Source organism: Podarcis erhardii (assembly GCF_964252035.2).
Source record: "Podarcis erhardii genome assembly, chromosome: 8".
In the NCBI taxonomy this organism is placed as follows: Eukaryota; Metazoa; Chordata; class Lepidosauria; order Squamata; family Lacertidae; genus Podarcis; species Podarcis erhardii.
The window spans coordinates 7317494-7341909 of record NC_138499.1 but is presented as its reverse complement, the minus strand read 5'-3'; the positions used below and the strand labels follow the sequence as shown (position 1 = coordinate 7341909).

General features: G+C 46.1%; 1 protein-coding gene across 1 annotated transcript in view; it reads right to left on the bottom strand.

Annotated features, from left to right (window-relative positions):
- KCNK9 (potassium two pore domain channel subfamily K member 9) overlaps nt 1-23034 on the bottom strand; it is an 86476-nt gene extending 63442 nt beyond the window's left edge. Inside the window, exon 1 of the mRNA XM_081874437.1 lies at nt 22360-23034. Within this exon, the coding sequence (XP_081730563.1) occupies nt 22360-23011 (652 nt within the window). The 5' untranslated portion in view covers nt 23012-23034. The remainder of the gene's footprint in view (nt 1-22359) is intronic.
- Between the last annotated feature and the right edge of the window lie 1382 nt (nt 23035-24416).

Below are 24416 nucleotides of genomic sequence, written 5' to 3'. Positions count from 1 at the left end.
ATGTATGTCATCAAATCATGAGGCCTCTGCAAGCCAGGCAAAGGGCTCTTTAATCCCCTCTCCTCCAATGTGAACTTCAGTAGGCAGTTTGGAAAATCCTACCCTTTCCCACTCTCTCTTGCAGGAGCCAACCCTCAGCTGTATTGTATAAGAACTCTGTCAAAGCTGTTCACATCAGCTGAGCAGAAGGGAGAAGCACTGGAGAGCCCTTTGCCTTGTGTCTCAGTTTGCACTGGAAAAATAATCCGTTTGGTTCATAAAAAAGTGATGGGGACTGTGAAATAGGGAATCAGCTGGCAAGCGCTTGCAGCCATTGCCTGAGATTGATTCTAACTGGTCTGCAGTTCAAGGTCCTGCTCTGCATTACTCAACCTATCACCCATACATCCAAGTTCCTACTACCAGGTTCTTGGGTAGGCTGTCTGGCTCCTGATCTCTGCTCAGCCTTGATTCTGGTGGTCTCCAGCATTGTCATCCTGCTTATCACAACTGCACTGGGACTTCCAGAACAGCTGCAATATAATCTGCTCCTGAACTCAGCTCCCCATCTCTTCATTACATGCCTCTCCTCCTTCCTGGAAGCCCAGCCTATCCATTTATTTATTTTTAATCCTTCCACAGTCAGTGCATAGACTCCCATTCTCCAAATTGGCTAACATTACATTCAGGGTTTCCCCAATTGCTTTTCAAGTCTGCAATAATTTATTTTGCAGACTACCGCTTCCTGGTGCAGGGCACACGCTGACACTTGCAAGGCCGCATGCACAGGGCCACTTAATCAGTGCCAAAGTACTGCTAACATAAATAGATTTGCTGGTGGTCTTGGATTTATTCCAGCGAATCAGAATTATAAAGTGGACTCACTCGAGTTCTGAGCCTATGTTGGCTCACCTAACAATAAAACAAACCCTACAAGAATCATAACAAACTGGGCAATATACCAGCCCCTCAGCTTACTGAAGTTTTGTCTGGGGCAAGAAATATGTGGCTAGAATCTGAAGCACCATGGAACAGCAGAGAGAGGAGCCAGAATTCAGTGGTAAAACAACTGCTTTGCACAGGGGAAGTATCAGGTTCAAGCTCCAGCATCTCCTGTAAAAAGGATCATAGTAGCCAGGTTCAAAAATACTTTTGTCTGGAAAGGCCTTGCAAAAGAGGGGGCCCATGTTGTTTATATTGATGTGTAATGGACCATTGATACATGCAAGTCCTCAGTGCATGCTGCAGACTTCAAGAATGAGCTTCTAGATCACGAACTAGGCCTTGGGGAGGTTTGCATCCATTTGCAGAGAAGATGAACTAAAGCATATCTGATTAGAAATCAAGCTGGTTCGGTGGTGGTGGTTTTTAAAAGCTATTTGGTTTTTGTTCAGCTGCTGCCAATGCAGCTCATTTGCCTCTTTTTGCCCTACAGACACAGACATATGTTTTGGTTTCATACAAATAAAAGGAATACCCTGCTGTTGCAGGAGCTGCAGTTGCTGGAATTGCTCTTTCAGCGAGCCTTTCGACTCTCACTTGTGGCCTGCCTTAAGAACAAGCCATTCCTCATTCTGAGTGCTGCTGGCAAGATCTATCCAGCACAGATCACCCAGGCGTCAAGATAGGAAAGACGCAGGGCTAGAAGCCAGGTTCATTGCAACCCTGAATTACTCAGAGGCCTAGGCTTACATGAAAAGCTGTAGAGCTCCCAGGCATCCTGGCATCACAATGAGAAACTAGCTAAGAGGGTTATCAGGTTGCAACCTGATAGCCACCTTTCTTATGAACAGCAGTCTGGCACACCAGCTGAAGCTTTTCCCCACCAGTTATCTGGAAAAGCTTCACCTGTGGAATATTTTCCTGTTTGGCTGCAGGGAAAGCAGCAGGTAACAACCCCAACAGAGCCTTTGAATTCTCCAGTACAGTGAGAAATGGCAGTCAGGACTCCTCTAGCCTCAACCTCCTTGCTTCAGAAAGCAGGAATCCTAACAGTAATGGCCACCAACATGGATACCTTTAAAGTGTGAGATGTTTATAATGCAATCAAACCAACAACATGTTTGCTAGATGGTAGGAGCTGAAGCTCATAGAGTTTTCATGTTAAGTTTTCTAGAGAGAACTCCTGATGCGGAGATTGTATATAATTTCCCCACCTGGCTGCACACTTCCTCTTTGCTCTCTCTTCACTCTTATTTTTTCATCTCATCGCCAAGCCAGAAATGTGAGAACAATCTGCATGTCTGAGCTCCATTGCTCAGGCACCATTTTAAACTAGACTTAAGTAGGTCTATGTAACTGAATTACCATTTTAAGCTCGCCTCAACTAAAGCTACTGTATTTGATATTCTGCAGCAGAAGCTCTGAGTGAGTTCAGTGGACCCTCTAGTTTACGTACCGATCTGGATACGTAACTTTCGGGTTACGAACGGGGCAAACTCAGAAGTATACTTCTGAGATTTGCCACATGCACATGCGCAGAAGCACTCTGCGCACTTCACGCATGTGCAGAAGCGCTTAATCGTGCTGTGTGTGCGCACAGAAGTGGTGCCTCTGCCCACGGACTTTTCAGGTTGCAGATGGACCCCCGGAATGAATTTAATTCATATCCAGAAGGTCCACTGTAAATGTTATTTTTACCTTTTACAAGACTGTTTGTGTGGTTATTGTTTAAAGGGGAGAAAAGAGGGAAAATACCAATAGAATCCTTTCCTCCTTGAAGCATCCTGGATTACATAAACTAAAAGGAAAAGGCTTAAACTAGCCTTTCTAAGCTTCCCTTTTAAGCTGCAAAGGGGTGGCACTCTGCTGAACTCACAAACTTGAGGAAGGAAGGATAACATCTAATAAACGTATTATCTCCTAGCATCTATGCACATCCCTACATAAAGGAGGGTGAGAAAAATTCATGGAGGATGCTGCTATCAGTGGTTACTAAACACAATAGCAATGTTCCACTTTGACTGTCGAAAGCAGCATACACCAGTAGCTAGGAATCACAAGTGGACAGAGTGCTATTATGTTGAGGTCATGCTTTGAGGGTGGGGCTGTGGGTTAAACCACAGAGCCTAGGACTTGCCGATCAGAAGGTTGGCAGTTCGAATCCCCGTGACGGGGTAAGCTCCCGTTGCTTGGTCCCTGCTCCTGCCAACCTAGCAGTTCGAAAGCACATCAAAGTGCAAGTAGATAAATAGGTACCACTCCGGCGGGAAGGTAAACGGCGTTTCCGTGCGCTGCTCTGGTTCGCCAGAAGCGGCTTAGTCATGCTGGCCACATGACCCGGAAGCTGTACTCCGGCTCCCTCGGCCAATAAAGCAAGATGAGCGCCGCAACCCCAGAGTCGGTCACGACTGGACCTAATGGTCAGGGGTCCCTTTACCCTTACCTTTATAGGCATCCAGTTGGCCACTGTGAGGACAGAATGCTGGACTCGATTCCCATTGGCTTGATCCAGCAGGGTGGTTCTTTTGTGCCTTGAACCGGGTGAGGAAGACCATAGTCAGGCAGGATGAGCCTCACCCGGCATTTCCCACTTAACTTTGAGCAATTAAAAGATGTCATGCAGATCTCCAGGTTGCACACTGGCAGCCTATAGTGTAGACCTGTACAGTGGCAGTCCAACTAAGACTAGGTATCCATTGCCAGATATCCACTAATAAATAGCCATGTGCAACCAGCCAACAACTGCTTCTGCTATCTTGGAGGCCAACAGATTCCCACTCAGCCCCACTGTTTAACCAACAGGAAGCAGGAAGATCCCGGCATCCAACAATACACCCCACCTAAAAATGCCAGCTTTGAATAAGCCTACACTAGTAGGCTTATTAAAGTATAAAGTAAGGTCATGCCAATGAATACTGCTCTCTGCCTGTTCCTTCATGGCCTCCTGCTGCAGTCTCACTGCTGCTTTGCACCATTTATTTTCTTTCTATCTAGGACACTCCTAGCATGATCCTAGCTAATCAGGGATCACATAGTGATGTGACATGGCCAATTAGAAGGCTGGTTTTGTGCTGATGTCACAAGCTGGTTTAGAGGTAGAGCAATGCTTTCTGAATAAGAAACTACCTCTGACCCTTTCTTTATCAGTCCCCAAAAATACTGGAGTACCTTTGGGCACTGACAAAAGTTTGAGAACCCTTTTCTGGGGCTCCAAACCTATTGATCTGTGTATACAAAGCAGTGCCTACTACTGTTTGTAGAACCCCTCAGAGCTCCAGGAATGCAAATGAAAATGGCGATCTACAACACCAGCCCTTGTGTTTGGCAGTCTCTCAACAAGCCTGATAACAGAAGCTATCGAGATATCGAGCATCAGAACAACCTGGCCACTATAAGGAAATTCAGCCCTTGGTCTGTTCATTTTCCACCTTTCCATTTTTATTCTCTGGCCCCATATCTGCACAAACTTATTATCCCAAAATACAGACGTGCTTTTACACTTGCAAGACCGGATGTTTTGACATCTGCGGTACTTGAGGGTTGATTCCAAAAGATCCCACCTGAGAAATGTCTTTGCCCCTGTGGAGACGGTAGCCCCAAAACAGTGGCACATGTCCTCCTGTCTTGCACTCTCTACAAAGATATGAGGAACGAGATCGTCACCCCACTCGTACTAACCATCCCAGGGCGCTCAACCACTGCCACAATGTCCTTTCTTCTGTCAGATCAAAATGAGCAGATAACAGCAAAGGTTGCTAGGTTCATAGCAGGGGCAATCAGAATAAGGGCCCCTAACTGACTGCTGATTCAGGACTTTAAATTGTGCTCTTATATCAAATTTCCCTTTCTGCGTATACTGTACTGTTTTATTGTTGCTATGGCCATTGGCTAATGTGAATAAAGTTTTTATCTTATCATCATCATAGCAGAAGCCTAGCCTGCTTCACATCAGACTCCCATACCCTCCAACATTCCTCAAATGAAAATACTGTAGAGACATTTCTCACTCCCCCTCCAATGACCCTCCTCAGCCCCCACATTTTTATCCCCCCACCAACAGAGCATTTCCTATCAGAAGAAGGGCAAGTGCTGCCACCAGTGCACCAATGAAAGACATCCTCCACCACCCCAATATTTTATTGTATTTTATTTTTGGTAGATTTGGTAGATTTGCAAAAAGAAAAACACTATTTATTTAATTATTTATTTATTTATTTATTTATTATTTATACCCCGCCCATCTGGCTGGGTTTCCCCAGCTACTCTGGGCGGCTTCCAACAGAACACTAAAATACAATAACCTATTAAACATTAAAAGCTTCCCTAAACAGGGCTGCCTTCAGATGTCTTCTAAACATCTGGTAGTTGTTTTTCTCTTTGACATCTGCTGGGAGGGTGCCACTACCAAGAAGGCCCTCTGCCTGGTTCCCTGTAACTTGGCTTCTCCCAGCGAGGGAACCGCCAGTAGGCCTATACACCAATAAATACATTTTAGAAAGGGGCAAGATTAGATGTGGATGCACAAAGTGTTTGTTTTTAATCAAGACACCTTTGTGCTCTGCTCCACTCTCACTTTCTCCTCCCCCAGGGTGGCCCCGCCCTCTGCCTGCCATTCAGAGCCAGTGTGTCACACAGGGTTGGGCCCCAGTGGCTGCAGCCTCTCCTCCTCCTTGCCTGGTCTCCAGCAGTAGCTACGAGCTGCCCAATGGAGGAAGCCAGAGGCAGTGGCCATGGAGAGGCCATGGAGAGACAACAGGGTGGTTCCTCACAGCTGCCGCCACCTCTCAAGGACAAGTCTTGGCTCATCCTCTTCCCCAAGCTTGGCAGCGGCTGCACTGGTGGGGGAAATATTCCAGGATCAAATCAGAAACTGGGAAGGCTTTTGTAATTCTGAGACTGTTCCTGGAAAATCTGGACACTTAGAGGATATAAGCTCCATATCAACCCATCATCTCCATATATTGGGAACTCTGGACTGGAGCCACAGATCCATTAATACTGGGTTTGTGTTGGTCACCCAGCCTTGAGGCCCCAGTAAAGGTAAAGGGACCTCTGACCATTAGGTCCAGTCGCGGACGACTCTGGGGTTGCGGCGCTCATCTCGCTTTACTGGCCGAGGGAGCTGACGTACAGCTTCCGGGTCATGTGGCCAGCATGACTAAGCTGCTTCTGGCGAACCAGAGCAGCGCACGGAAACACCGTTTACCTTCCCGCTGGAGCGGTACCTATTTATCTACTTGCACTTGGATGAACTGCTAGGTGGGCAGAAACTGGGACTGAGCAACAGGAGCTCACCCCGTCGCGGGGATTTGAACCACCGACCTTCTGTTCGGCAAGCCCAAGAGGCTCAGTGGTTTAGACCACAGCGCCACCCGCACCCCGAGGCCCCAGTAGGTGACCCTAAAATGTTCTTAACAACTGGCTATCACCACCCCACAAGCCCAGGGGCACCAGTCTGCACAATGGAACAGAATTCCTCCGCCTCTCTCAGCAGACAGTCCTCTGATTTCCCCAATACAAGAACCAACCATGTGGAGCAAGGTCAAGCCAAGTGTTAGCGGCAAATTGTTACTCTCAGTTGTTTTCATGCAGCTCTTGGGCATGAAGTTGAAGCTGAAATGTGTCCCTTGCAAAAATGGAATAGGAGAGGGAGAAGGAGGGAGGCAGAAAGAGAGAGAGCTCTGTGTTTCAACTATTTGTTGCCTGGAACTAGATTTATCTCATTTTAACCATAGCAACTGCTCAGTAGTGCAGAAGCTTAAGACGACACATGGTGAGAAAGAGATAATGTGGGGACACTGTCATTTGCAGAAAGGGTCACAGCACTGTGTGCACTCCAACATCAGCTGGAAGCAAGGAGACAGCCCCCAAGAGCAGCAAAACATCCCCTAGCTAGCAGAACCCTGAATCAAACACCAAAGTAAAACAGTGTCTGCCATATGGGACCCGTCCCTACCATGAATCATCATACCGCTCAACGGCCCCAATCAAATTGGGATGTCCCGTTTTGGGGGGCTGTTCTCTCAAGAGCACAACACCCCAAAACATGCTTTTTGGGTGCTAGGATCTCATGCAGATCACGTGACATGTGGGACCATGTCCTGGAAGAAGCACATCCCGGTTTTCCATGGCGACATGTTGGAGGGTGACATGATGTACTTCAGAAGGCATTGTTGATGGTGAGGGACAGAGGAAGGCAGCAATTAGTGCCTGACTGATGCAACGATATTTGTTTCAGTGCTAGCCCCCTTGGCTGGGGGGGGGGGCACACAAAGTAGGTACCAGTGAAGAAGCAAAATACCTTGGACTGGGACCACTATCATCTACAACTGAGGCCGCATCTGCACTATGCATTTAAGGATGCATTATACCACTTTAAACATTCACAGCTTCCCCCAAAGACTCCTGGGAAGTGTACAGTGGTACCTCTGGTTAAGAACTTAATTTGTTCTGGAGTTCCATTCTTAACCGGAAACTGTTCTTAACCTGAAGCACCACTTTAGCTAATGGGGCCTCCCGCTGCCGCCGCGCTGCCGCCACACAATTTCTGTTCTCATCCTGAAGCAAAGTTCTTAACCCAAGGTATTATTTCTGGGTTAGTGGAGTCTGTAACCTGAAGCGTCTGTAACCCGAGGTACCACTGTAGTTTGTTAAGGGTGCTGAAAGGTGTTAGGAGATTCCCTACTTCTTTCACAGAGCTATAGTTCACAGAGTGGTTTAACAATCAACCCCTCTCCCCAAGGAACTCTGGGAATGGTAGCTTAGTGAGGGGAATAGGGGCCTGCGAACATTTCTCAGCAGCCTTAACAAACTACAGAAAAAAATACAGAAATGGATGCACTGAAAGTCTTTATCCCAAGAAGAAATAGACCCCCTGTGCCAATTTTGGTGATAGGTAAGCGGTCGCCATTTATCACATACTGGAATAAGCAGTGCCTGTTTGTGTCATTGAATAGAAATCTGCTTCTGTAAAGGTTAAGCGTGATAATGATTTTTTTACAGAAACAAAAAACGAGGATGAGATGGCAGTAGGATAAAGTGGATGTGTAGCACAACGGTGGGGACGTTTTTCAGTCTGAGGACCACAGTCACTTAGAATCATAGAACATAGAGTTGGAAAGCACCCCAACTCTATTATTACATTTAAAAAAACAACACTCCATATATTATTTCACCCTTCCTTTGTCTTGTCTTATGATGCTCACTTCAGTACGGCCACTTCAATTCAGAAGGTTGTAGACTCTCCTTCCTTGGAGGTTTTTACGCAGAGGCTGAGTGGCCATCCCAGTTTCTGATTTGATCCCAGAATGTCTCACTTTCCCTTAGGATGTCCCTATTTTCATTGGAGAAATATTGAAGGGTATGATGTTATCAGATCACTTCAATCCCATAATGAGGTGTCTCTTCTACAAAATGCTTTCCATCTGGATGCTTTCATTGGGTGCACATTTTATATTTTTAGTTTTATTACTTTGTTAAAAATAAAATAACAATAGCGAAGCTGGCGGGGGAGAGAAAGCTTTCACTGGATGCCATCATGGATGCTTTCATTGAGATTCCTGCATTGCAGAGGGTTGGACTAGATTATACTGGGAGATACAATAAGATATTTTTAAAGAGTCCTTCAAATCCATTCCTTAAGCAAAGGAAGCACATCCCAGAATCTTGACATTTTTCTTTTCCTAACCCTCTCTTTTCCCACCATTACATAAACGTCTATTCATGTCTGGAAGTTTGCCATAAGAAGGTTATGCAACATTAAATTGGCCCAAGGGCTATTGGCTCACAATCCTTTCTCGGGGGTGGGCTGCTTGCTTTACTGAGATGGTGGTGGTGGTGATATTACAGCAAAAAAGACAAACCTTTGTTAAGAGGAACATATGGTTTTCTCAGTTGATCGGATGAACATAAAGCGGAGGAAAGGCATTTGACTCTGCCCTTTGGCACTGCTCCTAGATGGCTGTGGCAAAGTGGAAGATGGAAAGCATTTTGTAGAAGAGCCACCTCATTGTGGGATTGAAGTGATCTGATAACATCCTACCCTCCAACATTTCTCCAATGAAAATAGGGACATCCTAAGGAAAAGTGACACATTCCGGGATCAAATCAGAGACTGGGATGGCATCTCTAAATCAGGGACATCCCTGGAAAATAGGGACAACTTGGAGGGTCTGTAACATCCAAAGGGATGATGTGAGCTGACTTGCAATCCACTTTCTCTGCAAGGGCAAAGAAATCAAACAAACTAATGGTGCATGAAGACAGTAGAATCGTCTTCCTACTGTGTTACTTGATCCCACTCACTCTGTATTTAACACCAGTAAGATTAAATCAAATGAACAAGAAATGTTTGGTGTTATGTTGGAGGAGATGCCAGGAAACTGGGACTTACATTCACATGTGGTGGGGTTGTAAATATATATGACTTTTTTGACAAAGGGTGTTTAAGGAGATAATCACTGGGTTAAAGCTGACCAAAAGTCCAGAGGTAGCATTGCTATCAATTTACGATGGGGTGGAAGGTTTGCAGGCTATGGAGGACTTACTCACAAATTTATTGACAGCTGCACTAGTTATTACAGCTAGGAAGTGGAAGGTGCAAGGTGAATATAAAATGGAAGAATGGAACAAAGAGGTTGCAGGTATAGCTATTAATGATGAATTAACTTGTGTTGTTAAGGTAAGACGGGGAATGTGCAGGAGAAATGATTTTTAGGAGATATGGACGGTATTTGGAGAATTTGTACTGTTAAAACGGAAAGGGGTCAAACCATTGCAAGGCGTGTTGAAATTTTGGGAAGTTGGATAGTTATAATGGAATGGTCTTGGGGGTGGGGTGCACATTTTTTATTTTTTTATTTTATTACTTTGTTAAAATATAATAACAATAATGAAGCTCATGGGGGAGCGATAGCCTCAGTATGGCCTACAGTGCCTGGCAGCAGTTCTGCAAGGCTTCAGTCTGGGACTTCTCCCAGTCCTACTGTAAGATGCCAGGGAATTAAAATCAAGATCTTCTGCATAAAAAAGCAGATACACTGAGCTATGTCCCTGTGCACACCATGAACCTTTGGTGAAAGATCCGGGTTAGCCCTATGTTTCTGTCATCCATTGGTTGCTTCTGCTGGTTTTGGAATGAGAGAGAAAAGATGGCTTTCTTTTCTTTGCATTCCCCACACGAGCCTCCAGAAATAGCCAGTGTTTACTACAGTTCCGTGGCGTTAAATCAAGTATGGCTATCACCTCTAAAAGCCTGAGAAATGATCGAGTGTTATCCATAGTGGGAACTTGCTCACTTTCAAAGGGGGAGGGAGGGAGAGAGAGAGAACGTACCCAGTTTCCTTGCAGCTATAAATGGATTGCTCTAGACTATATTCCCAAAATACTTCTGATTCCCCAACAGAGGAAGCCAAATCTTGTGGGCATCTATATAAGCCCACAGATGTTGCAATCAGAATACATTATGGAAATAAGAACATTAAGCAAATTGTCTAAATCAGCAGCCCTCGGGAGACCCTGGAGCCAATTTGAACCCCAGTGTGCATCAGGTCTTCAATTTTTCTCCTCTTCCTTCCTTTCTTTCTTTTTTTTTACTGGAAAGGTCTGTGTGAGACGTAAGAGGAACACTTGTGTGCCCATTCATGTTATTTCGCGGTTATGAATGGGAGAATACAGTCAATCCCTCTAAAAGCAAACTCATCGAGTTGAGTAGCCTATCAGCTGGGAAATGAAGAAGAAGAAAACACACACACACACATACAAAATAAGAGGGTGGTTTCTACCTTCCTAGTTGTACATATGAGTTTGTAAATTAAAGGGAAAATGTGTTTTGAAAAACTCTTAATGGGTGGGCAATGAAGCAACTCATGAGCAGGATCTGAGCTCAGCCACACTATTCCCTCTTATGATTCCCAACAGCACTTATTCAGAGGCATACTGATTCCACCAGAGGACATGGAACACAACCATCATGGCTAGTTTTAAAGATGCGCAGGTTTGGGGGCGAAGGTCACTACTACTGTGCAGCACAGCATGAAAAGGTGGAAGGAACAGGGGGGAAATGTGCTCCTTTCCCCTCCCATTCCCCGAAACTCCCTCCACTCCCATGATACTGAGCCTCTTGGGCTTACTGATCAGAAAGTAGGCAGTTCGAATTTGTGAGATGGGGCGAGCTCCTGTTGAAAGTGGATAGTTAGGTACTGCAGTATGAAGGTAAACAGTGTTTCCATGCATGCTGGTTTCTGTCACGGTGTTCAATTGCGCCAGAAAGAGTTTAATCATGCTGGCCACATAACTCAGCTCCTGCCAACCTAGCAGTTCGAAAGCACACCAGTGCAAGTAGATAAATAGGTACCACTGCAGCGGGAAGGTAAACAGCGTTTCCGTGCTCTGCTCTGGTTTCCTTCATGGTGTTCCGTTACACTAGAAGCAGTTTAGTCATGCTGGCCACATGACCCGGAAAGCTGTCGGTGGACAAACGCCGGCTCCCTTGGCCTGAAAGCGAGATGAGCGCCACAACCCCATAGTGGCCTTTGACTGGACTAAACCATCCAAGGGTGTGTTTTCTACATTTTTTACTCAAATAGCTCGCACATGAGTGCTCCAGCTGGAGAATAGCCTTTACCAAGGGTGCCATGGACTTTGAAGAAGCACGAACACAGGATGAAAAAGGAGAAATGAGCTAAGAAGAAGGCATATTTGGCAAATCCACACCATGATCAATTCCTGCCCAGAAACCAATGTCCCCACTGTGGAAGGACATGTGGGTCCAGAATTGGCCTCCACAGTCACTTACGGACTCACTGTTAAGACCATGTCCATGGAAGACAATCTTATTTGGCTGCAAGTGATCGCCAAAGAAGAAGAACTCAAATAGCACCACAAAGGTCTTATTCTACAGTCTCTGGAGCCCTGAAAAGGAACACTTCCCTTAGCAGTGAGGATAGGCATTCTATTGCACATCAGAAGAATAAGAGGAGGAGGAAAATGAGTTTCTGTTTATGACTTTAATGTTCAAAGAACTCAATATATGTTTTCTTAGTTAGTTTTACAATTGCTCTGGAAGGTATACCACTCTTGTTATCACCTCGCGTTGCATTTGGGTGGGGGTTGTTGAAAGAAGGTGAGAGAGGTTTGCCAGTGTGGTGTAGTGGTTAAGAGCTGCAGACTCATAATCTGGTGAACCGGGTTCACGTCCCTGCTCCTCCACATGCAGCTGCTGGGTGACCTTGGGCTAGTCACAGTTCTCTGAAGTCTCCCAGCCTCACTCATCTCACAGAGTGTTTGTTGTTGTGGAGGAAGGGAAAAGGAGATTGTTGGCCACTTTGAGACTTCTTGGGGTAGTGATAAAGCAGGATATCAAATCCAAACTCTTCTTCCTCCTCCTCCTCCTCCTCCTCCTCTTCTTCTTCTTCTTCTTCTTCTTCTGCCACATAGCAATTTCATGCCTGAGAAGACATCTTTGGAACTGCAGCCTTCCAGATCACCATCTATACTCTTCACCATTAATCTATATGGGCTCTTGTTGAGTGACTGAGGGTGGGGGGGGGCAGTGGATAATGCATGCAGCCACTGTAATTGAAGCAATTGCCCCTGATGAAGCAACCTGCCTGTGCAACATCAGAGGACTTTGCCTGCATTGCACGGCATCACATGGTCTAATATTGTTGCAATCAGGGCTGCAGGAGGATCCCAAATCCTGAGATTTCAGGGCCCAGACCTGAGATCTTAGGGTGAGCCCTGGTGACATCAGAGAGCAGCCCCTAATAATGTCATGGGGTAAGCCCTGGAGACAGAGGTTAATTAGAGCAGAGAGGGGAAGACTCTCCCCAAATGCCAATGGTGTAAATTGCAGCCAGCTCTGCCAGGCTGAAGCTTGCAAGTGGTGGTGTTAAAGGCTGCCAGCCTTGAGATTCAATACCTCCACTTGCCACCTACAGGGGGTGAGGCAGATGTGAAGGCTTCTGCCAACCCTAATTGCAACACCATATGGGGAAGCCTAACCCACTTTGCATTCATATCTGATCCCTGGCAGCTCCAGTTAAAACAGGGACATGGGACAATTTTCTGCCCAAAGACTTCATTCCCTTCTGGACAATTGCATGCAAGTGTTGGGCAGGCCCAGGGGCAAAAATGAGCAAGGCAACCCATGCAACATTTAGGTTTCTAAGTAGGCAGGTTCCAGCACACACACACACACACACACACACACACACACACACACACAGACACCTCGCTCTTCCATCCTGGCAGCAAGGAACACATGACAACCAGACAAACACACTCAAGGAGTGTGCAATGCTGGACCAGTGAAGGAAGTGGCCTGGGTAAAGGAGGCTGGGGAGGTTGTGAGGCCTGAGGGGAGTCCTGAGGACCACTTTTGGCCCCCAGATCTGTGACTCTCCACCCCTGGGTTATTAGGACACCAGGTGATAGGAAAGGTCTCTGCCATAGGACCTAGAGAGCCAGTCAGAGCAGATGAAACTGGGTGATGCTGATAACTAATCTGAGTTCACTGTGATCCTGTCCTGGCATGGTCACTAAATCCTGAAAAGGATTTAAAAGCTCAAAAGATGCAATGAATGAGAAAAGGCTGAAGGAACTCAAGTTTAGCTCAAGGAGAGAGAGAGAGAGAGAGAGAGAGAGAGAGAGAGAGAGAGAGAGAGAAAGAGAGAGAGAGCGCAATCAACACACATCAAGGACTATCAGCAAAGTTATTTCAGTGGAGCTGGCATATGCAGAGTTGATATACTTTTGAGCTCCAGACAGCCCATAGGGGGTCCTCATGCTTGTAAGCACCCAGAAACACTGGACTTGCCACTGCTGGAAACAGCATGCTAGGCTAAAAGATTTTTATCTAGCCGAGCAACACCATTCTTATGCACTGTTGAACTTTGAATCAGAAAATAGAATCTGAAAACTAGATGAAGGTGAATGGGGTTGACATAGAGAAGGAGCAGACATTTTGCTCAGGTACAGAAATAAACAATCAAATTGTTCTCAATGCTCAGAAATCATTCTCTAAGAAACGTGTACAGTAATAAGTAAATTCCTTTAATCCCCTGCAGAAACTTTTTTGAACCACCGAGTCATGAAAATTTCATGAGAAGTCACTTCAACGCTCCCAGTGGAACACAGTGATATATTTTCTGCACAATGATTGGGTGTGAGGGGGCAGAATTGGATGGCAGCCTGTAGAAAACTTTTTTTACCAAAAAATAAAAAAAATCAAAGAGTATGGCAATTGGGAGTCAGAAAATATCCTCCAAGAAATGCAATAAATATTTTGAGCCTCTGCTGATACTGGAGCTGACAAATTAGCTAGACCTCTCACCTCCCAGAGGAGGGGGGGGGGGAATCTATCACTGGTTAATGAAGGGAAGGGTGGGCTTCATCGGATGGAATTAACAAAAAATTGGCCAAGTGTAATTAGTGCAATGGGGCTTGGAAGCTTCCCAATTCTACTGCTTCTCTTGTTATCATTTGTGAGTAATTAGCAACAACCACTCAGCATTTAGGAGAGCATTTTGTTTCCTTAACAGTGAGCAGCTGCAGCAAGGAACTGACCAGTTCAACCAGTTTAGCACCATTACTTCTTGTGCGTTGGTGGTGCAAAATGGGTCTCCAGAAAGAAGAGTAATCTTTCCAACCTTTCCATTTCACTGGCATGGTTTCTTAACCAAATGCTCCCTAACTGGAGAGCCAGTGTGGTGTAGTGGGTAGAGTGTGGGACTAGGACCTGGGAGGCCAGGATTCAAATCTCTACTTGGCCATGAAACTCACCCAGTGACCTTGGACCGGTCATAGCCTCTCAGCCTAACCTACCTCACAGAGTTGCTGTGAGGTTTAAATGAGGAGGAGGTGGAGGAGGAGAACCTTGGGTGCCACCATGAGTTCATTGTAGGAAAATGATGAGACATAAATGCGATGGAAAAACCATCTGTTGACAGAACATGGAATGGGGCCCAAGGCACATGACTGCAGCATCATATGAGAAGTCGTAACTTAGTGATGAAGCAGCAGCTTCCATACAGAAGGTCCCATGGCATCTCCAGTTGAAATAAGGACAGAGAAAACATTTACAGCTCCATGGCTTGCTTCCCTTCTGGACAGCTTTCCACAGTCCACATACATACATACATGGATCAAGCCAGAGGCAAAAGAGGCAGAGCCACAAATGTAAAATTGTCGAAATGTAGAGTTGGAAGTGACCCCAAGGGTCATCTAGTCCAACCCCCTGCGACGCAGGAAACTCACTTAAAGCATCCATGACAGATGGCCATCCAGTCGCTGCTTAAAAACCCCCAAGGAAGACATCCCTTAAGATTTTTGAAGATGGCTATCAAATCTCCTCTCATTCTCCTCTTTTCCAGGCTAAACATACCCAGCTCCTTCAACCGTTCCTCATAAGGCTTGGTGTCCAGACCCTTGTTCATCATGGTTGCAAATTTGCATTTGTAGAGTGCACTGTATTCCTCCCTCCCTTCCTCCCTCCCTCCCTCTCTCCCTCTCTCTCTCTCTCCTCTATCCATAATCCATAATCCAGGCAAGCAATATCAGAGTTTGAGGACACATTCTAGCCAGCCAAAAGGAGTCAAGACCAGTCAGGGACACAAAGCAAGGTCAGCAAGCGAAGTACGGACAGCAGGCCAGACAGGAACTTGTGGCTTAAATCCCAGCTGCACCAGGATGTATCTCGAACCGGCAATTAACTCTCAGTCAAAAACTGCGTGTGAGCAGTGAACTCATGAATCCAAGTTTCGCAGGTGCTGCTTCTCTGTGGCAAAGCAGCACTGGGAGGGGATTATTTGGATGGGAGAGGAGGCAAAGGGGCTAAAGGACATCTAGGCTTTTCATTGCCCACTTATTTTTATCTTTGCAACTCAGGTGCAGACAGAGAAAGAGCAGATTATGAATATAGCCAGTTGCCTTATACTGAGTCAGTCCATTGGTCCATCTAACTCAGTAATGCCTGCACTGACTGCCAGCAATTCTTCAAGGTTTCAGGCACCCCTACCCAGACTGGGGGATGAACCTGAGACTTAATGCATGCAAAGGAGTCACTCAGCTGCTGACCTACAGCAGTTTCCCAAGTTGGCCAGCCTGAGCCTCAGTTCCGTTCTCTGTAAAAGGTAAAGGTAAAGGTAAAGGACCCCTGACAGTTAAGTCTAGTCACGAACAACTCTGGGGTTGCGGCGCTCATCTCGCTTTACTGGCTGAGGGAGCCGGTGTTTGTCCACAGACAGCTTCCGGGTCATGTGGCCAGCATGACTAGGTGAACCAGAGCAGCGCACAGAAACACCGTTTACCTTCCCGCCAGAGTGGTACCTATTTATCTACTTGAACTTTGACATGCTTTCAAACTGCTAGGTTGGCAGGAGCTGGGACTGAGCAACGGGAGCTCACCGCATTGCTGGCATTCGAACTGCCGACCTTCTGATCGGCAAGCCCTAGGCTCAGTGGTTTAGACCACAGCGCCACCCGTGTCCCTACGTTCTCTGTAATTTGGGAGTATTAATGCCTTGCCTCAGGAACTGGTACGAGAGCGAGTGCGGAGCCTCTTCAGACATTGCACTTGCTTTTCAACATACCCCTCAAAATGCAAACTAAACTCTTCTTTAAAAACATACATGCACTAGTCAGAGTGAAAGAGTGAGGGCACGCTCAGTGAAAAAGCCAATATGTGAAATGTGAAAATACTTTTGAGGGACATGATAATAAGGTTTTGGAAGCACCTTTAAGTGGTCTTACATCTCTCTCGCTCTCTCTTCCTTCAAATCCCTCCTTGGAAATGATTGATTTATTATTTAATTGAGGTTTATTTATTAAAAACCTTTCTGTACTGCTTTTCCAGCAGTTCCAAGTGGTTTACATTTTAAAATAAATTAATGACGGTAATTAAAAGCACCTTCAAAAGAAAAAAAAGGGGAGAAATCACAACATCAGCACACCATTGCAGATTTAAAGTAGCCACAGAAAGCCCTTTTCCCAGTCAAAAACCAAATAGAAGAAGTAGTTTCTGCTGCATCTCTTAAAAAATTACAGGGACCTAGCCCTCCCAACCTCTTCATCAAAACAGTGTCACAATTTGTGGTCTGCACTATCTATTTAAAACATTTACAGATAGGTAGCCGTGTTGGTCTGCCATGGTCAAAACAAAATAAAAAAATTCCTTCCAGTAGCACCTTAAAGACCAACTGAGTTAGTTCTAGGTATGAGCTTTCGTGTGCATGCACACTTCTTCAGATACGAAGAATTTCTGAAGAAATTCTGAAGAAGTATCTGAATACTGAAGAAGAAGATATACTGAATACTGAATACTGAATACTGAATACTGAATACTGAATACTGAATACTGAAGAAGAAGAAGTATACTGAATTATACTGAAGAAGAAGTATACTGAATACTGAATTCTGAAGAAGTATCTGAATACTGAAGAAGTATTCTGAAGAAGTATCTGAAGAAGTGTGCATGCACACGAAAGCTCATACCTAGAACTAACTCAGTTGGTCTTTAAGGTGCTACTGGAAGGAATTTTTTTATTTAAAACATTATTATATCTCTTTAAAGAACTGTGGCTTCCTTGAAAGAACCCTGGGAACTGTAGTTGGGCGCTGAGAGTCATTAGGTGACCCCCCCCCATTTGCTTTGCAGGGCTTCTCTTCCCAGAGTGGTTTAATTCTCAATCCTTCTTCCCAGGGAGCTCTGTGAAGGGAATGGGGTTCTCTTAAAAGCTCTCCATGTCATTTTAAAAAAACTACAGTTCCCACGTTTCTTGGAGCAGGGAGCCATGACTGTAAAAAACAGTATTTTAAATGTATACTGTAGATCATAGAATCATAGAGTTGGAAGAGACCACAAGGGCCATCGAGTCCAACCCCCTGCCAAGCAGGAAACACCATCAGAGCACTCCTGACATATGGTTGTCAAGCCTCTGCTTAAAGACCTCCAAAGAAGGAGACTCCACCACACTCCTTGGCAGCAAATTCCACTGTCGAACAGCTCTTACTGTCAGGAAGTTCTTCCTAATGTTTAGGTGGAATCTTCTTTAGATGGGGCCTCACTGAGGAAACCCAGGTCTGGGCTGGCAGCAAGGATGGAAGAGAGAAAACAACCTGCTTATTGGTCCATGCGGAGAACCAGCGATGATCCTTAGCGTGTGATGGTCTTGGGTAAGCTGGTGAAGATTCTCTTTCACAAAACCGTCACTTCACTTCTGGGTCCCCAGGTACAACAGCAAAGGCTTTTAGTGCTGGTCCTCAACTACAGTGAGGTCACAGTGGCTGAGTACACACTATGCATTCAAAGTACACAGTCACTCCCGATAATCCTGAAAACTGTAGTTCATAGAGCTACAGTTCCCAGCACCCTTGAACTACAATTCCCATGATTCTTTTGGGGGTTCTAAATGTGATTCAGATGTGTACACAGTTGATAGGCGTTAACAGTGTTTGCTCACATTCACTTGCCCCCTCCTCTCTCTTATGTGCCCCTATTCCCTGTCAGATTTGGCACTGTATGTTCCTAGGGGCAGGGACACTGGTTTATGCTGTAGAGCATCATATACACTGACGGGGTTTCTGCAAATAAAAATGATGACTCAGAGTTTCACCTTTTAGAAAGGTGACATACTAAGGATTTCTGAACATAGGCAGCACTTTGGAGCAATTTAAACCAGGCATAGGCAAACTCAGCCCTCCAGATGTTTGGGGACTACAACTCCCATCATCCCTTGCTAACAGGACCAGTGGTCAGGGATGACAGGAGTTGTAGTCCCAAAACATCTAGGGGGTCGAGTTTGCCTGTGCCTGATTTAAATATTTGCCGTTTTCAATGGGGTGGCGGTGTTGAAATATTTTTGAACAAACACACCATAATCGCTAAACCTCGACCAACTTGCTCAGTGCCAGATGTCGGATTCTGCACCTGGATAAGCTCACCTCTGGGACACTCTTATTTTCTTGCCTTTGATAAGAAGCCAATCCAGAAAGCACAACCAACTGTTGTATTTATTGACATTATGCAAAATATGGAAATTTCAGATTGCATTTGCTAGTGAAAGCCCACTAGCTGTACCCTACGGAGGCACTTGGTGCCTTCTCATTAATGCATAAAATGTGCTTTTTCTTCCTGAGTTGTACTTAGGTGGTTTCAGAGAGAGAACAAAGTGTGTGCAAAGCGACGTCTTCAAGGTTAGTTTAAAAATAGAAACTTAAAAAAAAAGCCCAACCGAGCGGCACACTTGATGTCACTGCAGATTATTCTAAAATAACTTTCTTTTTTTAAAAAAAAAAAGTGTTTTCTCTAAAGGCCTAAAACTACTGAAGTGGAATAAAGAAAACAGAAGCACTTTTTAAAGGTATAAATTATCCACACGTGAGAAACTGTTAATTTGTCCTCATGGGTTGGTAGAACTTGATATTCATTGAAATAAATGGGTCTGAAATTAAGTCAAGGCCAACTTGTCCCATTGATTGCAGCAGGACAGCAGCTTACTGAGACTGCAACCCTTTACATACTTGCCCAGGAATAGGTCCCATTGAACTGAATGGGCCTTACTTCTGAGCAGGCATGCATAGAATTGCACTGTTAGCGGATTTTCAGTGATAATGGTCCTATATACCCCAGCTTGAAGGCTTATTTTTTTAAATCTATGCCTACAGGCTGGATGGAGGGGAGAGTGTCTTTGAGCATGTACAGAGTGCGGTTTCTCAGTCGTAAGTAATCACAATAAGAGCACATTCAGACACATTGGCTTAGCCCATGGCTTCCAAGTTGGTTTGAAACTTGTCAAAGTTAACATTTACCTCTCCCATTGAAATCAATGGGACAAGAAAGTGTTTGCCTTTGAATAGCTCATGCCCATGGTTAAATTCAGAGTTCTCTTTCCACCAGGCTTCTTCCAATTATTCCTTGTGCTCTTTTAAGAAAGCTTTTGATCTAAATATCCAATATTTTTAAGTAATATGCAGGCAGGCAAACATGTATACTGAGAGCATTTAAAAAAAAATCTTTTCATCCTTCTGCAACATATTACAAAGTATTTCAATTATATACTCACAATTTTAAATAAATACACAAGTTAAGAGACAGCAGATGTACCGAAACTCATGAAAGGAAGTTATGTCATTGGGTCCAGCTAAACTAAACTAAACCCATTCAACAAACTATCACGACAGTGTTCAATACAATCATTAAAACATTATAACCTTATAAAAGATGGAACTAATTTTTAACACTGGGTCAAATTAATTCTCTAAAAGCACTTGGAGAATTTTGGAACACAGAAATTAAGAAAACCATCAAATCTAGCATGCTGGGGGCCCCACTTTATCTAAATTATATAATTTGGTATTTGAATGATTGGTATTATAATTGTATTATAAATTGGTATTGTTATAATGAGGCTATTATTGCACTGTGATTGAAAACTGATAAAAATTTACTATATAGAAATTTAAAAAGCACTTGGAGAAGCAGAACAAATTCAGCAAGTGGAAAAATATCAGAATTAAAGCACAGGGGTGGGGGTTAATACTCTGCTGTGTTTCCCTCCCTGATTCCCCCCCCCAAAAAAAAACCAACTTCACAAAGATTGTTCCAAAGCATTCAGGTTTTGATTTCTACAAAGACCCTTTATGATGGGGGGGGGAGAGACTGAAGTGAAGGGGAGACTCAGCAAAATAAGTCTCAGTTTTGGCCCCCAAAAGAAACATTCTTTTAAAGCAAAGTTAGAAAGACATAATCTACAAAATCTCTCCCAGTGTCAGATTACCTCTCAAGCAAGCAACTTACTGCTGCAAACTGCACACCTTCCCCACCTGACAGCTTATAAGAAGGTGGAATTCTGCTGAAAACTGAGAGCTCCTTCGTGTGTTAATGTTTACACTGGCGGTAATGATAGTGTCTGTCTCAATTAATAACGTTGTTCTGTTCTTCGTGTCCTGTCCAACAGAACATAGTGCATGCATTATTAACCAACTATTGTGTTCAAGTGACCTGCTAGTGGTGTATGTTGAGAGAACATCTTCATTTCCTCATGACGTGCATCTGAATATACAAAAGGCAAGCAAATAGGCAAGTAAGCACAAAATAAAGTCCAGGGTCTAGGACCTATCTCTTGATACCTCTTCAGGGCCTGAGGGATGAAATACACTGATTTTTTTTTTTCATTCTGTCAAGCAATATTTTATTTTATTTTAGGAGAGGAAAACTTTCTTTGGGTGATTCTGCACTTTTCCCAAGAGTATGGTACGCTGCTAGAAAAACAACTCTGCCTTGTCAACAAAACAGTCATCTAAAAAGTCATGTTGCGTTCAGCACTGGGCAAGTTCTCTGATTCCTACTATTTTGCACACTGGACTGTCTTCTCCACCTTCTAAAATGAGGGGGAGGAGATTGCAAGCAGACAAGAGGAGAGGCACGCAGACAAGGACCTGTTACTACTACTACTGTTGTAGAAGAAAACTTCTGGGGCAAATTGGCCTCTCCCTTCCCAAAGCAAAGGATCAGATGGAAAGATCTGATCCATTAGTTCCCTGAATCATGGCAATCCAAGGCTTGGGTTACAATCCTCAAACCACTATTGTGAAGTTTCCTGAGCAGCGCAATCGAACTATTTCAGAGTAAATGGCAATGCCAGTTTACAAACCTTGGCTATTTTTTTCTCCCTAGAGTGGAAACAAGCTTCAAAAGAGACTTGCAAGACAATCCAATATGTTTTCTCAAAAGTATGTCCAACTGAGCTCACTAGAACTTGTTCCCAGTTATGTGTGCCTGGGATTGCAGCTTCAATTACTTTTAAATCTTATTTAATATCACCTTCCAAATATCATTGCGCGAAAACTTGCACATCATTTTGTTGCCTCCCTGTCATGAGTTGGGAAGAACTACTAGTGGTGCTAAATTCTGCCTTCAGAAGTTCCCAGTCACTCCACCCAATTCTACTAAGGTTTAATCTGGAATCTGGGGATGGGAGCAGAGAGACAGAGAGACCTAAGGTTCAACAAGTGTGAACTGAAACATTCAAATAAATTAATAGAGTAGGAAAGGGAGAGTCATTCACTCTCCAACTTTTGGAACCAATCCCTACTGCACAGCTTCCTAAACCCATTCTTGTTTTTACCCTGAAAATCCCACAGTTGCCCAGCTCCCCAAATCATCAGTTCACCCACCTCGCAGTAGACATCTTTCCCTGGGTAACTCGCTTTCATTTTGCATAACTCCTCAATCTTTGGAGCAGTCTGATCACATTTACTTATGCTTTTACGCACAGATATATTTCATTTTCCGTGTTAGCAGCTCAGCACCGAACAGCACCCAAAGTTTAGGAAGCTTCCCTTCCGACGTCGCTCTCCTTGGCATCTCACAGTTTCTCCACTCTTGGCGCCCTCAAACCTTCCACTCGCACCCATCCCGGCATCGCGCGGGGGACTTACCTATGGTGGTGATAACTGTGATGGCAAAGTAGAAAGACCCTGCGAATTTCCACTGGACCCCGGCCCGGTGGGGCTCCAACTGCATGATAATCTCCTCCAGCTGCTGGTAGTCGTCGTTGGTGATGTTGTACTTCCCCTTGAGCCGGGTCTCCTCGGCTTTCAGCTGCTCGTCCTCGCGCATTTCGTGGTCGGACTCCAGGGCATCAAAGACGGCCGCCCCCACCAGCAGGTAAGTGAACGTGCAGATGATCAGGGAGAGGGTCCGCACGTTCTGCCTCTTCATGGCCGCCAGGAAGGGCCCACGGAGGGGACCATGTCCCCCCCTGGCCGCCCGGAGATCCGACAGGGTGCAACAGAGGCAGCCGCCGAGCGAGGCGAGCTGCAAGCGGCGCCTGGCGGGGCTCGGTGGGCTTCTTCGGGGAAGCTGCTGTCCTTGGTGCTGAAAGCGCGGTGGTGGCGGCGGCTGCTCCGGCTGCTGCTGCTGCCGCCGCTGCTGTTCTGGCTGCTGCTGCTGCTCTCCGCCTCGCGGATCGGGCTCCTGTGAGGCGGACAGGCACAGAAGGCTGCTGGAGCGTCTCGACCACGGACCTTGCAGCCGGCAAACTCTGCGCAAGACCTGTCCAAACCAAGCTGTCCCGGCGCGCAGGGCCATCAAGGGCACCTCTTCAGGAAACCAGATCTTGCCCACCCGAGGAGTCGAAAGGAGGCTCAGCCCGAAGACCAGAGGCAGGTCCCCCCCCCTCCACGCCTCCGCCCACAGTTTTTCCAAACTCCCAAAAACTCCCTCCCCGCCCTCTTAGCAAGGGAAAGCCAAGAGGGAAGTCGAGTCCGTCGGGGAGAGCGGATCGTGCCCGCCCCGCCACCTGTCTCCCCGCAATCGCCCTTCCCCGCTCGGGTTGGGGTTTATTCCGCACTTGTCGAGCCCCGGGGGGAGCGGGCTAAGGACGCGAAGAGGGGTCCCATCAGAGGGGCGGCGGGACGGCGGCACGCCCCTTCCAATCCATGTGCGACTGAGCTGTCCCTCCCGGGAGAGGCCAACTGGTCCCGTCTCCAGATGTGGTCGGTCCAGGTGTGCGCCGGTAGGATGCCGGCACAGCATCAGCCACGGCCCAAGAAGACTTCTTTTGGGGGCGCTGCCTCTTTGGAACGGAGGAAGAACTTCCGGTAAGTGGGGAAGGAAACTGACCAGTTTGCAAGCGCCACGGCGGCTCTCCCCCACCCCCAAATGATGCAAATTTTCACCAGGCACGCGCACAGGCACACACGAACATGCACACACACACACTTCTGCAAGCTGCTGCTTCCTTCGAGCAAAGCCTTCAAGTATGATCAGCAGCAATCTTGAGGCAGATCGTTCCAGGAGTCGCCACGAGGATCATACAGAGCGCACACAGCCTTTGCTTTGCAGCCACCAGCGTGGCTGTGGGGAGACGGGGCAGGAGGCGGCGGCGAAGTTCGCGAAATCCAGCTTTCTTTAGGGTCAGTTGCGATTTGGCTGGGGAGGGGTCGCGGGGGGGAGGTCTCTTAATGCAGCCAGCCCCTTTCTGTTACTGTTTCGGAAGGGAGATTGCTTTTGGAGGGGAAGAGGGAGGAGAAGAGCCCACCGTTTGGGGGCAGGGCGATTGTCGCTGGAACAGATAGGCGATGCTGAAGGAGAAGATCTGGAAGACCAGCCGGGGTAAGAAGGAGACGGTCTCAGACGTCAGCTTGCGGCTTTGGGGTCTCATAGTCGGACTCAGGGCAAGGGCGCGCTCGCTCGCTTTTCTCCTTCTCCTCCTCTTCCTCCTCCTCCTCCTCGCTGGAGTAAAAGGCAGACAGTCTGGGTCTTCTGGGGAGACAGGTGCGCGCCTGCCTCTGGATCCTTTATCTGAAAGGCTGCCGTTTGCCGGAGGAAGGAGTGGAATGAATGAATAATAGGGGGAGGGGAGGGGGAAGATTGTGTGTGAGAGAGAGAGGCGTGGCCCAAGGATGCAAAGGAATCTCCCGGTCGCGCGTGGGATCGTCTGGGAACCAACTGGTCGCACCCGCCAGTGCGCCACGCTCCTTTGCTCTTTTCG